The sequence below is a fragment of the Melanaphis sacchari genome, unplaced genomic scaffold (genome assembly GCF_002803265.2).
Source record: "Melanaphis sacchari strain LSU unplaced genomic scaffold, SCAv2.0 Contig2_pilon_pilon, whole genome shotgun sequence".
NCBI lineage: Eukaryota > Metazoa > Arthropoda > Insecta > Hemiptera > Aphididae > Melanaphis > Melanaphis sacchari.
In genome coordinates, this window is record NW_020271173.1 from 2141778 (window position 1) to 2161287 (window position 19510).

General features: G+C 24.6%; 1 protein-coding gene across 1 annotated transcript in view; it reads left to right on the plus strand.

The window, feature by feature from the left end:
- Positions 1-19510, plus strand: part of LOC112595819 (metabotropic glutamate receptor 2) — a gene marked incomplete in the record, with an annotated part of 171686 nt that overhangs the window by 80391 nt on the left and 71785 nt on the right. The window contains 1 exon segment of the mRNA XM_025341183.1: positions 12528-12779. Within this exon segment, the coding sequence (XP_025196968.1) occupies positions 12528-12779 (252 nt within the window).

The following is a 19510-nucleotide window of genomic DNA, read 5'->3' on the forward strand; positions in this document are numbered from 1 at the left end:
GAAACTTTTGTGTGATAGGATATGGTGGTGATATATTTATTCAATATTAAATCAGTTTATCGTACATTTATAAATTTTAGTTTTCTACACGCAAGTAAAACTATAAAACTTAAGCTGATTTACTCACACGGGAATGTATTTAATGAAATTAATATTATATAATAAATTACGGTATTAATTACTAATGAACACAAAAGAAATAGGTTTTCAATTGTATTTCATGTGGATTATAATATGATGGAATTCGACGAAGTTCTAGAGTTCAAACTTTAGATCAAAATAGTTATTAAATTCACCATAAGCTGTGCTATTAAGATTAACCGGAGGTAGTAGATCCATCATGAAGGACCTAAAAAAGGATTAAATGAGTGTCACATTGTGAGAGTGGAATTATATGACGCCAAAAGACGAAAAATGACGTTTAGTTTAATAATAATAATATAAAATCTGTGTTGATTTCTTAGTGTCACAATGTAGATGGTTGAAAGATTTTCTGTGAAAACTGTAGATTTTGCGAGAAACGTATTTACTTTCGTTACGTTAAGATTTAGGACAAAAGATATTATAGAATGGTTGATAATATTTGCACAACATTTGTCTTTGGAATTGTGGTTGAAAAAACCTCACAAGCAACCATCTTGTTTATAAAAGTGCCGAGCGTTGATTTTTTCACTAAAAAAAAAAAAGAGACAAAAAAAATATTAAAATAAAAATCCGGAAAAATAAAAATAAAACACAAAGCAAAAATGACTACAGGACGAATTTAATGCGAAATATCATCTTGTTATTTATTTGAAATCTCTCAACGTATCATTTGAATAAAAATTTATGATCTTCAGTACCGTTTCTATTTGAACGAGAATGATTCTGATGCTACGAAAAGATAGACACACACACATTGTCCACTGTTGTAATATATTCATTTCATACGGTTCCGTTATCTATGATGACAATAATTTGCGTATATATTGTGTAGGTAATATATATCTTATATTATAATGTACTACTGCCGCTTCTCAAGCGCCTGACCGTATTTTCCAAATACAGGTGTTTGGAAAATTGCTTTCCCAGCACTAGTAACAGCTGTCGATAGAATATTGGAAATGTCGAACGTGCCAACGGGATTCGACTAGTACATTACTATTTACCATGCTTCCGTATATAATAGTATATTACATACTATAGACAGATATTTTTCAATATAATTATAACTACTTTCAAAAGGTATTCGTTCATTGTGTTTCAGCGCATGTTACCCTAATAATTATTTGTTCACGTAAATTTCAATATTGAACTACAAATTGTTCACTATATTATATAGTATACATATAAAAAATTCATTAACTTACTTGATAGGTTTGACGATCTGATTAAAATCAGCTTGTTCATAAAAAAAAAAAAAAAAATGTTTTTAATTTTATTTTTAGTAATTTATTTATTTTATGATTATTATTTATTATTAGAGTTATCTAAGAGTTCATAGGAAATTTCGAACAAATTTATTATTACTAATGAATTTTCAATGCTTTGATTGACAAGTTTATAATCATATTTATGCTTCAATGGTTTAATGTGAAACATTATTTTCATAAGCGTGATATCTAACATCTAGCCACAGAATATAATACGTTTGGATCTATCACAGTGTTATTTTAAAACCCCCATCATTGACAGTACCTAGTATCTACTGTATTATTAAGACACTCATCCTCAGTGTCCAGATACGTATAATCGTTAACTGCCACATTGAAAATTGAGTTTTCATAATAATATATCCCAAGCACGAATTCGGGTTTAAAGAAACATTTTGCAACAATAGAGATAGATTTGAACAATTGGTCAACATCAGTGTATTAAAAATTGAACAATTGTTAAAAACAAACTTTCAAACACGTTGTCGGTTGATTTATAGTGAAAACAGAGTTAACCATAGTCCATAGATAAAAGTTACCATTTTTATTGTAACATGAATTGATGATAATTTTTGTATTATAGTAAGGATTTTAAAACAAAAATTCATAAATAAATATTGAAAAATAAATGGAAATAAAAATAGAAAAAAACCGATTCCAATTCAACAATGATTTTACACAGGCCAATTAGTATAATTATAATGTTCAAACAACTATCATAACCATTTATTGTTGTAGATTATTTTAATAGTCATAACACATTATAGGGTAGTGAGTACACAGGTTAAAAAGGTAAAATTATCAAATAATAAATAGGAATTAATTAGATTAAGATTTTAATATCTGTACAGATATAATATAATAAATTGAACTATAGGTAATTAAAAAAATTACCTTAACTATGGATGGAACAAAAAATGTAAAACCACGATAAAGAAAACAATTAATTACTCAATAAATAATAAAAAAAACTAGACAATTAAACGATCTAATAAATCTTAGAAAAAATAAATAAAAAGAGAATATAAAAATAACAATGCAATACAATTTATTATGAACATTAATAATTGGTACTTAATAAAAAAAATTAACAGGGAGTACTCCTTTTTTAATTTTTAAATATTTTTAAGGAATTATTCTAATTAACTGTTTTACCAGAACAATGGAGTCTAACTTTAATTTTACCAATTCAGAATCCTAACAAAAATAAATTAATATATTATAATTAATAATGAAATTATCAAAAAACTTCCTAACTTTAAACACTTACTAGTGACGAATTAAAAATCTAAAAAGACACTGTAGCACAGTAGTTACAGCATACAATTATTAATATACTCACAAATCGCAAAATTATTGTGCGTAGGAATATACGCAGAAAAAAGATAAACAATGTATTTTGTTCTAAAATAAATAAAAACAATTGCTAATACCTCGATGATTACATATTTTTTGGTGATTTATTAAGTTCTATGAATCAAAAACAGTGGAAATAAGATTTCTTGGATACGAAGGCAAAGTAATATTTTAGCAAATGAAAAATTAAATGTACTAGCAAAAGAACAGTAAATAAAGGTTAAAAATAAATTACTCAAAATTTTAAAATTAAATTTCATAGTAAAACATATTTTTAAAGTGAAAAACAAATTTTAACATTGATGTAATTAATGACAAGACAATTTTAATAACTTAATTTAACTAAATAAATGAAATAAATAGATAAATAAAATATTTTATAGATCATAGTTTACATTTACACTTTTGGTGTATGTTTACTAGTGTATGGGTTACAAAAAAAAAAAAAAGACTAATATAATGAGAAAATGCCCGAAATAATAGTTCTGCATGAAAAGATATTTTATTTTGCCATCAAGTGCTGTCAAATAACCGAGGCAACAAGTACCCTACATACATCATTAAAAATGATTCGGCATTATGTTCAAAACACTTGAAATTGTTTTATGACAATAGTATATGATGATATATTAATAAATAATATATACTATTATAATAATTAACAATATGAAAAATGTAATTTTTTTTTGCAAAATTTAATTCAAGCAGCTATATCCTAATAGTAAAATTAATACTACTATATCACGTCTCCTGAAAATTATATTTCATTTACAATGATTTATAATTCGATCCAAATTTAACATATCAAAATTATTATAATATAGTAAAATAGATTCTCTGTTTTTTTTTTTTTTTATAATAACTTATAACATACCATTTTAAAGTAAATTTTAAAACTACTTTATAACAAATTTATACAGTTATAACTATACAGCAGTACAGTTTCATAAAAAGTTCAAAAGTTTAAAAAAAAATATCAAATTTTGATGTTTGTTAACAAAAAAGTATTAGATAAAACATAATAATAAGGAAAGTATAAAATATAAGTGTTGTGTGCGTTTATGATTTTTCGAGTAGAAAATTGTAGAAAATTAAGAAACATATTTTTAAACTCAAATGTTTTCTTTTTATAGTCCATCCAATGCATAAGTCTTTCTAAAAAACAAAATAATTTTTTTTTTTTGATGTTTATAATATTAATATTTTTCAAGTGTAACTTTAATTCTTTAATTCTAAGCGGATCAAAGAAAATAACGGTTTTAAATTAAATCGATGTGTTTTTTTTTTGTTTTTAGAATTATTTTTTTCAATATAAAGAACATAGTTTCGTAAAAATAAATAGACCAAACATAGAACTAAATATTCAATAAGATTTAATAAAATTAAACGAAATCATTTTTTATTTTTTCAATAATTTTTAGAATATTTAAGATTTAAAACGTGAAAAATAATACAATATATTAACTGAGTTTTGATGTAAGATGAATTTTTGAAAAAAAAAAATGATTTATCATAACTATCATATTTTAACTAATACTAATATATTATATTTTCTTTTTTTATTAATTCTTTAGTATAACGGGTCATTAAATATTTTGGGTTACTACGCTATCTTTTTTAAACTGTTTTTTGTTGTTTCTTATAGTTCACTGTTAAACTGTTTCGCTATGTTTTTGATTTTTACGCATATCAATCTAATTTTGACGCGATTTTTTATGTAACTAAAAAAATGTGTTTTGTTTTATAGTTTATTATTTTTGTACAAGAATTGGATAAATATTTCCACTTAATTTCCTTAAGTTAACATAAATTATTTTATATTTAATTAAAATTATTCTTGATTTGAATGTAAAATAGTGAATGACAGTTAAGCAATAACAACGGTAATCACATAGAAAAAAATAAAAATAATTATTTGATGTTATTATAACTTAAATATTATAATTATATATATATAGATATATATATATATATATATATATACATATTGATTATTATTGATGTCTAGGGGTCAAATCAACTATATCCATTATTCCGTATGTATTTAAATAATTAAACAATGTAAGGTTTAAGGTTTTTATGGATTATACTTCATAAGAAAATGTTATGATAACATTTGCTTTAACTTACGGCCTTTCTTTTATAACTCTAAGACCTGATAATTGATTATTACTTTTGGCACTTAATTTATTTTTAGAATGAAAAAAATTTGACAGTTGCTATGCATTAAACAAATACAATTGAATTATTTGACTTACTATGCACCGTAATAAATTAAATTTGGTCGTAAAGTACCGAATTAGCCTTACAGTGGCATAGGGTACTCTAAAAGTGATATACGTTTTATCTTACAGTTCATTGTAGAACGCTCAAAAGGGTGAAAAATAATAAGCATTTCGTTCGACTGTTCAAGTATATAAAAGTGAACACAAGTCAACGAAAAAAAAGGAAAGCTATATACATTTGTTAGGTCAGAGTTTTTGGCGAAATTAGTTCATCGAATAAATAGTTCAAAATCCACTTTAAAGCAAGACAAAAAACTGTGATCAGTATAAATATATTAGTTAATAAAGCGGCTAGGTATGTGATCGTTTTTATTAAAGAATTATATTATGATATTATCTTTTTATACAAGAATAATGACAATCAAGTAATCAAGCTCATATTAAATCTATGTATAAGAACTGTTGTTGGATGAGCTTAAGCAATTTGCATTATGCACTTGAATTCATAATATGCAAGTATAAATACTAGATAAATTTAGTAATATGTATGTTATAATTTTAACTTTTATAATGTGTTCGAATTTTGAATTCCAACAAAATTAATTACATTTTTAAACAAAACATATTAATCTTACGCATTTCGTATTGTAGTTCAAAAAATATTAATCACAGAATCTTGAAATATTCAACTTTTATTTAAATTATAATTTTTTTTTATATACAATTAAAATTTAAAAATATTAAGATTAATTTTAAGGATTTTATTAAAAATTAAAATGTTTGTATTTGTTACGATAAAATTTAATAAAACTTATTTTTTTTGGTCAAAAACCTTTTAAACGTAATTAAAATTTTCATAAATTATATTATTAAATATTAAAAATAAAAAAAAAATGTTATAAGCGTTCAAAGCTAATACTGTCAAAAGTTACTAAAATCATAACAATTTTAAATTATTATTTTTTAAATTTTAATATCTAATTTTTGGAATTCAATTCACGTTCTATTACACATTTACTTTAATGTCACTGTAATGGATAATATGCTCTTTTTTAACAGGCAATTAATATATATTTTTATAAAATTTAATGCTAAAACTACTTTTAGTTATTTTAATATAGTTTTAGATATAAAACTTATTGTCAGGCTATAAAGCTGACACATTTTATCATCAGAATGATTTTTTGGATAATATATTTTATTTAATAGTTAATATCAAAAGAATATTTTTTCTCATACATTTTAATATAATATGTTAGAAAACCAAATTTTTTCAGTACGATATATTTTATTTTTTATTTTTTTTTAGAGTTATTATTAAAAACTTTTTAATATTGAAACTATTTATGACTATATATACTTTTTTGTCTTTTATTTAAAATGTAATAATCTATAAATATTTTGTACAATAAGCTTAAATGATTAACAAGAATGTTTTTACAAAAGACTTGATAGAAGAAGCCACCCACTGTGACGTCACTATCCTAGATTATTTAAAATTTAATTTAAAAATCTATTGAATTGAACACATATAATGAGTTTAGTATGAATAGTTAACATCTACACATTAACAAAATTATCTTTTCATGTGACCTGCCAGTTTTAATATCTAAGCATATAAATTTCTTTAAGCTATGAATATTAAATCAATAAATCATTCTTTGAATAATATAAATTATAATAATAGTATAGAATTTAAAACAGAAACTATCTTTTCAACGCATAATATTGGTTCTAATACTTTTTACATATTATGTAGGTGCTTTATGTTAAAAAAAAAAAAAAATAACATGTATCTATAATATTCTTAACAAAAAATAATCATGAAAATTATAATATAAAGTTGTATACATTTTAAAATTGAATAACTCTTAAACGATTTTTATAAATTGTATACAAGTGAAAGTGTCATATTTCATAGATGCCGTTTCTTATTTTATTTCAAGTATAATAAATTCAATAACCCATTAAGGTTATAAACACCATCATTCAAAAAATATGGCACATCCTGAAATGTCGTATTACGAGATAATATTATATAAGTTAATATTATATTCAAACAAATAAATTGTCATTCGATTCAGAATAAAAACGACCCAACAAAATAGCAGTTATGAATCACCAGCTAATATTGATGTGTTTAAAAATATAAGTCGTTTTGAGAACCAAAGATCGATGGAGGCAGTGTAATTGGTTTTTTGGTTAGCATTGAAGCCTGACGTGTCACGTTTTTGCCAGACAGTAGATTGGTCAACACGTCTACAATAGACGATGAAAAAAAAAAAAATGGTTCTTTTGTTTTCTGTTTCTTTTTTTTTGTTTTAGTATTTTTTTTTTTCAAGAATCGACCCTACAACTAATTTGTTTATGTCGAGAACTTCAGTAAGCAGTGACGTAATGTGTCGTATGAAATACGACTACTAATGAGTCAACGTAATTATTTTCAATAATATATTTTCGGGTTGGTCATTTGAAGTTCCACGTCCGTTCGCGGTAGAGAGTAGGTATAAAGGGTGTCTATAATATAGTAAGCAATGTTTGGGAAAGTGTGCGTAAAGGTCCATCGAAGGAACGATTTAGAAATAAATTGGTTAGAAGAGTGAGAGTATGCGTGTATTGTGTGATTGCATATATGAGAGACAGAGAGGGAGAGAAAGATATATATATATAGTGATAGAGAGAGAGAGAGTAAAGAGCGTGAAGAACGAGTGACAGAGAAAGGGTGTTCATTAATTTTGCACATCGACATTTCGCAGGTCATTTGGCCGCCGATGATAGGCGGTGAAGGGTTAATGGCGGCGGTCGTGGTTGGCGGGGAGAAGGTGTGATAAACCAGCGGTTGGCGTTGTGTGGTGGGCCTGCACCGGTCCGATAAAACGCATTGACATCGACAGAACTTAACAAGGTTTTAAACGATGCCGCGGACTCGTTTATCTTCCACCATGTCACCGCGGTAGCTGAAAATATATAATATAAGACATTCACCAGCGGGTGTATATTGTAGTGCGGCGTATATGAGACGCGACCCTAATTTTCTTTTTTTCTTGTCACGTCTTTCTATGGAACTCATATCCTGCATCCGTCCCACTACCGCAACCCTCATCACATCCATGTACACTTGCACACCCATCGGCTCTACCGCCGTTATTCCGCAGAGTGTAGTCAAAACGATCGGTCTATAATATGCGCTTGCGCGATTCTATTATAATTCATATATATATATAGGAATAAGTATACTATGGCGACGGTGTTTTGAATTCCGCATCCGCAACAAACCATCCGTAAAATATGTAACCAGATCTATCCGGATCACGTTGTGGTTTGCGCACGTCTAATCTGCTGTTTGCATGAGCGCTGTTGTCGTATTACCCGGCTACCGATCGTGGTTTCGATTTTAATGATTTAACATTTTAACTAATTTGTATACTTACTTTAATATTACACTGTCGATAACTTTTGGTAAACAATTATCGTGTACGAAAATCTATCAATAATTGCGTGTTGAGACACCATAATATACAACTAACACTAGACACTCCGACAATCGTACATCCCTAACAACATCCTTATGCACCACGGCATTGAGTTAACATTTATATTATGGCACGATAAAATTACTCCATGAATAACTGTACCTGCACATTTTAATAATTAATAACATTGTATAGGCATAACATTTATTATTTAAAAACAAAAACAATTTTTGAAACACTTTACGCACAACACATTGCACGTAATATTATTATTTTTTTTATTTAATAATACATAGGCAGACGATATTGCTGAATAGTAGACAAAGAGTACAGAATACGTATAGCTGAATTATTATAAAACCATATAATTTGGTTCACAGGTTAAGAACAATGTATTTTAGTTAAGAAAAAAATTTAAATAGTTATTACAATAGTTTACAATGTAGTTAATAGCCCTAATTTAGGACAATATTATGTTTACAAGTGATTTTGTGAAATGCATATTTTGTACATAGCCATTAGTGAAATATCAATATTTTATTTTACTTAATAATTTGGGAAACACTTTTTATCGTTAAGCAATTTGAATAGAAATATAATATTATAGCTCCGTCAAATTGATAATAATAGCAAGCTACAATTCCTCTAAATAAATAAAAAAAAAAAAATGGTTAATAATCTAACAAATTTATTATATTATACTCAATTGTATATAAACATCTTTGGAATTTTTCTATTTTATCAATTAAGCTTACTTTCAGGGTTTCATAAAACTACACCAAATTCTAGGTCATAACGGACTAGAGTAAAATAAAGTATTTTTAGACACTCAGGATCCATGGAGCCACATGTACGTTTAATAAAACTTAAATTCCTAAACGCTTTTGCATATATGGTTTCAATTTAACAGTCGATGTTGGATTAGATGTAAATATTAATATTCTAATTTATTACATGCAAGAATACAAGCAACCGAGATAAATAACTTGAGAGATGTATTACAAATTATATACCTAAAGAGTATATAGTAATATCAGTAGTTGTAATGTATATATATATATATATATATACATTTTAAATCCACATATAATAACAAAAGTTTTGATACCAATCTTAACTTAATTCGATCTCAGGGTGATGTTAAGTCAAAATGTGTAGTCTTCCAATGTTTATCTTATGAAAGTTTAGCTTATTTCCCCTGTAGTGGTGGTAGTCGTATCTATGTTTGAGAGGCTCGTTTTTCGTTTCATTAGGAATATGGTAAATCCTCCGTATATCTTAAAACATCACAGTGATGATATTTTATTTAATCAAGTAATTGAGCTCAATTTATTTTCACCGCAATATTTAATGACTTTGCAGAATACAAATAAATGTTAAATCCGCATCAGTTATATGCATGTTTTTTTTTTTATATAATATAATATTACTGTATTTAATCAATTATACATTATTGTTTTAGATTTTGAGCGGAGCCATGAATGTATTGGTTGTATAATAAATATGATGTGTGTATATGTATATGTATTTGTGTGTGTTTTTGTCTCCTATCAGTGATAGTCATCTTTTAAATAGATATACATTTTTCAATCTTACATTATTTTAACAGAAAATTGTTTTAAGTTTGTACTTAAAAAGCTATTATAGCTATTTAAATATTTTGAAATTTAGAATTATTTAAGTTTTATATTTTTTCATGATGATATAGTCCCTCTTATTTATTATTAATTTTTTTTTTTTAAGGATGATGGTATTTTTAAAATATTTAGGCAAATTTTTAGTTATAAAATTTTAATTTCATTTATTTTTTTACATTTTTCAATTGTTGAATTGTAGGTACTTTGATATTAATATTGAAAAAAAAAAAAGTCAGAATTATTAAAAATTATATAAATATTTGTATAAACAATGGGATGCAATGTAGCATGCTTACCCCAGCTATTCATTAATAATGATTTTTTCAAGCTTCTGTTTTTCAAATGTTCACTTTATCTTTTTACTATAAATTATTTAATATATAATTTGTTTTAAATATTTTATACCTTATATAATATTTAAACTAGCAGTTTTTCATTTATGATTGTAAATAAATATATGTTTGAAAAAATTAAATGTAAAACACAAAAAAAAAATAAATAAAAATTATTTGAATATTTAAATATTTTATCTTTACAAAACTTTTTTTAGTGGTTTAAAAATTTCAAATACTAAATTTTGGATAATTAAATTATTAAAAAGAAAATGAGAGTATACTCAGCGAATCATCTAGTAAATTTATACAAAATTATTATAAATATTACATAGTACATATTTGCAATATTTTTGATATAAATTAAGCTCAATCTACTATTATTGTTATACATACAAATTATAAAATTCAATATAAATTACAATATCATAAAAAGAGATTAACACAACGTTTCTACTCAAATACGTTTTAAAAATACTATATGATTTATCATTCAAATCTAATTAGACACGTATAGTACAGTGACTTACTCAATAATGAATTCAACTTAAAATTTGCAATACACCTCAGCGATTTTCTGATATTTTCTATTTTAAAGACTTACTTACACGATTGATTTTCCAGAAAATTTTTATGACACTTATAGGTGACTTTTTTTCGAATAACGCACATTAAATAAAATTATCTTTTTGCGCTTGTGGCTTTGTTGTTGTATTACGTTGTTATTACATGACAACAACATCCGTATTCTCACTTCACCCGTGAGTTTGAAATAAAGGGCCAGATAATATCAAGTGTTTGTTTGTAGACGATTTATCTAAGTTCAATTGTCATAATGTTCTATACTAACGGAACTTAAAATTTTATTGAAATCATTAAAGACATATTATTTATAGTTTTAACTAGTTATACATTATATGAATTCTTTGGTAGTGAAAGTTATGAACCATAAAATATTGTTAAAAGTGTTATGTAGACGAAATTCCTCTAACTATATTAAATATATGCGTTTTAAACATAATATTTCTTGTTGAGTGATACAATTATGTACATAATTCAAATATTATAATAATTTGAAACTTTTTTACTATTTTTATAAAACGGCGTAATATATAGGCAATTTAAGTGCATACATTATAATATTATTATTACCACAAGTAATTTAATTATTTATAATAATAATGCTATAAAACATTAGTTTATTGGTATATAGGTACTATATAACATTAAATTAATTATAATTTTTATAAAATATAATACTATTTTGAGGAACAATGATTTTTAAAAACATATAATATTCTTTAATTGTATTTTATTTAAGAGTTATATTGACATATTAGTATATAAAAATATTATATCTACTCATAATTATCATTGATTATTGTAAACTATTGTTGGAATAGTTCAAATATATATTATTTTTGCATAAGTGATAAAGCTATAATATCATTTTTAATTCATTGAAAATAATATTAAAGTAACCATTTTTAATTAAATAAAAGTTTGTAAATTATGTTTAAATTTAAATGAATTAATTCAATTCATACATGAAGAAAAATGAAATGAAAACTTATAAACTTGCATAACTTTAAAATTATATAAAATAGCTTTAGAAGATCGTCAGTCAGAATTTCAATTTTTTTTTTATCCTTCTTCTTTTTATTATTATCATGGTATATATTTTTATTTTGGATACAGTTAGATTAAAAAGTAATATTGTGGGCTTGGATTTATATAAATCTCATTTCATTGAACGTTTCTAGAATTTACATTAAAAATAGACATACAATAACAATAATGTCAACTATATGTCAAAAAAAATTAGATATCATAACAATTTAATATTATTCATAGAACTTATATTTTAAACATGATACAAAATAAAAAGTATATTTGTTTAAAAAATCTACACAAATTTATATAGTTGAATGTTAAAAAATTGAAACTTTTAAGTATTAAACCATGTATAAATAATTAAGAAAGCAACTTAATTAGAAATAAAGTTTACAATATTGACGTAGTTTATTTATATTTACTAATGCTATTTTTTATTGCTAAATCAAATGTTTGTTTATTTTTTTATTAACTTTAGGAGTTATAGTTTTTGGATCAGACCAAGAGGTAGTGAGTTTAATGAAAGCAGTAAGGAGAAATAATGCTACTGGAAATTTTTCATGGATCGGATCAGATGGATGGAGTGCAAGAGATATGGTATCTGCTACAAATGAAGCTGAAGTAGAAGGATGTTTATCCGTTCAACCTCAAGCTAATCCTGTCATTGGATTCGAAGAGTACTTTTTAGGACTCACTGTAGAAAATAACAAAAGAAATCCCTGGTTTACTGGTATGTATTACGATTAACTATAATTCATAATTATTTTATAGTATTTTAACTTAGATTAAAGTCTTTGTAATTGTATTTTTGATATCATGAAGGGTTAATAATATTATATATTTCCGAATAAAACAAAGTTTTATTAGATTAAACTTATTTTAATTTGAAAATACTTTGTTATATGTTTAAACATAAACACTGAACATTTCGAAGCTAGTTAAATTACTTAACATTCTTGAATTTAAAAATGATTGTATTCTATAAAATCCTCTTCACATAAAATATAATAATTATACGATACATAGGTAAAAGAAAAAAAACTATTTTTTCACATTTTGTCACATTCTTTATATAAAGTATTTATAAGTAATGTAAATAACATATTATCAAATGCTTTACGTTAATTTTATGTTCTTCTTTATTTGTTCATAATTTACGTGTGATCCACCTCAGGGCTCATTTTTAAAGATACTTAGAGTACTAGAGTGCACTTAACAAAATAGCATGATGCGTTTTTATTGTTGTTCATTGCTATTTAAATAATTTACATGATTCTTTGTATGAGAAAATGTAATATAAATTATTATTTCAATTATCTGTACAGAAATTGATGTATTGGTTATCATAAAAAATTCTTAAGACTGACATCTCCAATCATAATCACAAAATATAGAATAAATATATGACGTCCTAGTAAATATATTAATTGGTGTTCACATTTAAAAATAAAATATAAGATAATTCCGTCAAAGAGATTTTGGTCCTTGAGACGTCTTTTTCATAAAAACTATTTTATACGATATTTCTGTGAAAATAAAATTCGTCATCATTTTTCGTTAAATATTTTACTTGTTTTCTTGGAAAATAATTCTATGAACTAGACCTACTAAAAGTTTTGTTAATTTCATTTTACTCGATAAGATTATTGTTATTTTTATTTATAATATTAGATTAAGAGTGGAGCAATAAATAAATTGGTTTTAAAATGACGCGTGAATAGTTTTTTTTTTCTATCATCAACTTACGAATCTGGAAAATTGGTAAAAAATTCAATATTGTTGACGTTTTATAGTAAAAAGTTGATTTAGTTGATTTCTCGAGAATTCATAAGTAGAAAAGTCGTGTTATTTTCTTATTAATTAAAAAAAAAAACTAAGAAAAAAAAACAAAGAAAATCGAGAAATTCAGTATTCACGGAAATCATTTTTTTTCAAATGTATCAATTTAAGGTTTTTTTTGTTTTGATTAAGTAAGCAATAACAAGCAATAACTTTGAAAAAATTTAAAAAAATATATTTTTATTATAATCTTATAGATATAATAATATGATTTCAAAATGTTTTGGATCTTTTATTAGTGACTTAAAGGTATTTTTAATTTCAGAACCAACGTTATGTGTTAAAACAAATTTTTGAAGAATATGTAATTTAACATTTTTCAAAAGTTGTTATGAAATAATTAATCAATAAAAATATTGAAAATACTTTTACACAATATTTTAAAGACATTTTATGTTTAAACAAATCTTGATGAAATTGAATATTATATTTAATAACCATTTACCCATATTTTTGAAAAAAAGTTGAAATTTGTTTAAAAATGAATCGAAATGGAATAACTTTTCATTTAACAACTATTCTTTAGTTATTTTGTCATTGTACTGAATAGTATTGTTTAATATTTCTCAATAACTATGATAAATTATATTTATAATTTCTTATATATCAAGATAAAATAATATTAAATTAAAATTTTTAACTTACTAAAATAAAATTTTTTTATTTGGTAAATGAACTATAAATACATTCAAAAATATCAAAGTATAATATTAAAAGAGGAAAAAATCTTTGAAAAATGCAACGAGTGCTCATTTATTTAAATAAATAAATTTGTTTGGTAACCTTTTACAAATATTTAAAACGTCAAACTATTTTTTGCTTAAAATAAATCTCTACAGCTATGTAAATATCTAAAATGTATTCTTATTTTAAGCTATTTTACATTAATACCTAGTTATTTATTATAAACATTTTTATTTGCATCAATGTATTGATATTTTTACTTTAAGAATTTTATGATTAATATTATTAAATATTTATATTCAAATCGTTTTCCATCCATACTTAATATGTCATAAAAATATAAACCATAAGTCCGTCATGTATATTCAATTCACTAATTTAACTTGAATGGTATTTAGCCTACTTCTGTCATTTATACATAATATATAATTTATGTTAATGAAATTTGATACTTAAATATATATGATATAATCGTAATTTACGTTAGTATTTATTATTAAATTAATCTATACTATGTCATTAGCATAACCCTGCAATTTTATTGAAAAAACCTTGTTAATGAAACATGAGAATTAAAGTAGCAATAAAACTAGTTTTTGTCTATACCGTAGGTCATACATAATGTTTTTGGGTTTTTCTTATATGATTTAAGAACAATCACATATTTATTATGTGCCAACTGAAAACCTATATATTGCGTTTTGTGAATTTAGGATCATTAGAAGTACATATGGTATCTAATTTTAATTTATAATTGTTTTTTTAAATACTTATTTAAGTGAAAAATTAATTCCTTCAAGAAGATTTTTGTATTGTATTTAGTTATAAAATAAGAATTATATAGTTATCATAAGTACTGTTCAAAAAATTTTTTAACTCTACACACTGACAAGATTATTCTTGAAGTTTTTTCAAAAAATCCTTGAAAACCTTGTATAATAATATATTATATAGTCGGGTTCTAAGAATGTGGACACACTCGATATGTTCTATAGTAGAAGATTTTTAGTCAAAATGAATCTTTCTCTTTTCAATCAATATAATGTTTCTATTACTCTGTTTTAATTAGTTTTTGCCAATAAACTAATTTTATCACCTATTAAGGATTAAAAAAAAAAATAAACAAATTATTATAAGAAGCATACAAAATAATTATGTTTTATTTGTTTTGTTTTTTTTGTTTTTTTTTTTTTTTTTATGGTATAAAGTCTCCCCCCCCCCAGGGTTGTCTAGAGTTTGACACTTTCCCCATTAAATAAATATATTTTACCATGTTTTTACATTTTATAAATATTGAAAGGGAGTTTTATAGATTTGTTAAGCTTACAGATAGAGCAAATTAGCATAAATAAGCACCAATAACCTAACACAAGAATATTATATGCTGCAGTACGTTATTACACTAAACAAAATTCTACAAAATTAATTAATAAATAACTGACAATATCAATAACCTGCAGTAAAACATTGTGTATTTTTATACAGATATAAAATTGTACAAAGATGATAAATGCTTGATTCTACAACAATTTATATCACTTTCAAGTAGATTGATAATATAAGTTAATAATAAAAAATCCAATTTTACACTGGTGACCAAAATAGTGTAGTGGTCAAAAATTGGTATAATGGAATAACCGAAACGTCACACCGGCTGAAAAGGGAAAGGTTCATTTTGACAGGAATAGGTCCCACCCATAACTATGATTCTCATCAGTTCGTTCGCAAGAACGTATAAAAAAATAGTACCCTGTATAGCGTGCATCCTATACGTATAAATAGTATAATATTTATCAAGATTTGGATAAGATAGGCCTGAAAGGCGTATAAAATTCGATAATATCCGAATGGCACTATAAATAATCGCCCACGATGGCATTTATATACCAGTCGTTTCGATAGATTAAAAACGTTCATACACGCCACGATTGCTACTAGGATCTACTGTAAAAGGAGATGAAGAATTTTCGGGGTCGCACGTGTTATACTCGCACACTGAAGTAGTAGTAGATATGACCAGTCGCGTCGGTCTCTCGTAACGGCCGTATAATAACAGTTCGTATATATGTAGGCGGTATTATTTATTTATTTATTTTCTGCCACCCTCGAACACTAGCATAAATCGAATATCTCAGTTTTTCCGGAAGAGGGGAAATAAAGTTCGATGAAAGCTAAACAACAAAAACCACATCAAGAAAAAAAACAATTTTCAAACGATCTTAAAACTGACTACGCCGCTAAAAATATCACTGCCAATATAATACCGCCAAAACAACTAAATTTGAATTCGATAATTGTACGTTTTTTGTCAATGCCATTTCAAATTAAAGAATAATATGCCATTTTTCTGCAGGCTGAGAGAGAGTGATTGAGGATGCGTCACTATATTATTACACTAATAATTTGCGTGGTCAATTTAGTAGAGTAGACCACAGAACGAGTAAAGTAAAACTTTTCAGTCACGAGAGACATATATACTATTATAATGCACAACACTTGAACCAAGTAATCTATCATCGTGTATGACATGCACATTATAGGTGGGTCTTTTCTTTGACGTAAAACGACAACATTTGTCAAAAAATATACAAGGTTTTCTGTACGCAAATGAAACGATTTTAGACTAAAGTTATTGTATTATGTTGATTTTTTTCATCATTACACTAACGGAAATTATTAAACACAACATAGATAATAGAAAGTTATACTTACTACCATATATTCTATGTTTTTCCATAAATATTTTCTTCATATAGATCGAATCACCGCAATAGTATAATTATTTAATTATTATTAGAGCTCAGAAGTTGTAGGAATTGTATATTGTTCTTTATGCTCTCCTCTCAGACCAAGCAAGAAATCTGAATTTTATAATGGGAAGTTAGAAAAATTGAAAATTGAAAATGCATATTTTGTTAATTTTAGCCAAAGAAAAAAAATGCGCATTTCATATTTTTGTAAAAAAATTGATTTTTTTTCTTTCTTAACTTGTATATTTCAATAAATATTGAATATAAAATTCAAAATTATCAATGCAGGTATTTATCGTGATTTAAAAAATACAAAAAAAATATTTTTAATAATATTTTCAGCTTAATTAGATGTCAAAATGCCAACCAGTTATAACTTTTTTTTCAGTTATAAACAGTTTTTATGTATATTATTATTTTATTAATTTATTAACAACATTTGATGTAATTTTTTTTTTTTGCATACTTAACATCATTTTTGATGCATATTTTGTAATTTTTTCGTACATATTGCATTCATATTTTGCTTTTTTAGCTCCTACAACTTTCGAACCTTAATCATTATAAAATACATGTTTATATATATAATTGAAATATTAAAAATGTATTCTTATAATTAGCTACACAACCTTTTTTTTTTTTAAATATATTTGTATTTTTTATTATTTGTTAAATATATTATAATTGCTTTCACAAGAATATTATATGGCGATCACATAAAGAAAAAAAATTACCGTAATATATTATACAAATTAAATCAAAATTTATTTCAATTTACGAGAAAAAATCATGGTTTTGAAAAATATGATATAAATATATACCTATGTATGTGACTATCACAATACAAGATAAATCATAAACTGATTCACAAAAAATCAAATTTAAACCTCAACATTAGATGTGCACATCAACCGACGTTTTTTACCAACTTAAAGCTGCTATCTTCATTGGTTATAAGATGAAAAATAAAATATTTTATAATATTTAAAGGAAATGGTATTTTTGGTATACAGTATACTAGTAATTACCGCAGTATTTAGTAATAATAATTTGAAAATATATGGTACTTATACATTATTCGATAATTAGGTAGGTACTGAAAATTTTCATATACTCGTATCTATTATCGGCACCCTTTATAATATAAGTTTAGCATTTTTTGATTTCCAACCTTCGCAGCAAAAAAAAACTTGTTTAAAGAATTGTCAGATAAATATTATCAACATGTTGGTACTAATATAACTGTCCATTGTTGATACCTAGTAAAATACTGAAACTTTAGAATAACATTCATATTATATAACATCATGAAAATATTTGAAACATCATACTAAAAATAAAAGTTTCAAACAACAATAAATTATTTTTATCTTCAGAATATTGTATGAATCCTAACAAGTCTTCTTCGTAACTATTTATAGTATTAATAAAAAATATTGTAATATAAAAATTAAAGTTATTAAGAAAATGGAATATTGATAAAAAAAATACTGCAAGAAAAAAAATATAAAATTTACGATACACGTGCCTTTGTCGTAATGTGATTTTGTCATAATAATATTATAGACTACTGGGAAAAAATAATTAAATTTATTAGGAAACACATTCAAAGTGTGTAAATAAATTGTCATCCTAAATGTAGCAATATTATATCGATTGATACATTTTCAGCCATTTCGCCTCTATTTTATTGCGGTAATAATAAAAGATTGGAGATTTTCAATCATACACACTGGTTTAGCAACATGTATTTCAAGTCGACACGCCATTATGTTTAAATTATTATGCGATGCTTGTGGTTGTATATTTGTAAAGAAATAGTTATTATTTATTGAAATAAAAAAGGCAACATTTGGTAGGAAAACTGGAATAAATATACATTGATTAAACTTGGTCAATGATATACTGTATAAGAGAGAGGTTTGATAAAATAAATTATATAATACTGTCATTATATAACTCTGTGCGTGTGACTTGTGATGAGAACTATTGTGAACGGACGAGAAGAAACAGCCGCAGCATGGCGCCACCGATAATGATCGACAAAGCAGACTGTGATCAATAGCCCGTGTACAATATATAATAGTATAATAATATTCTCCTAGACGCAAATAGCTCAAATATTTTGAGATTACTGAAATCTCCTCTCCTATAATATTTTCTAAAAATAACAAATGTTTAGTTTTAA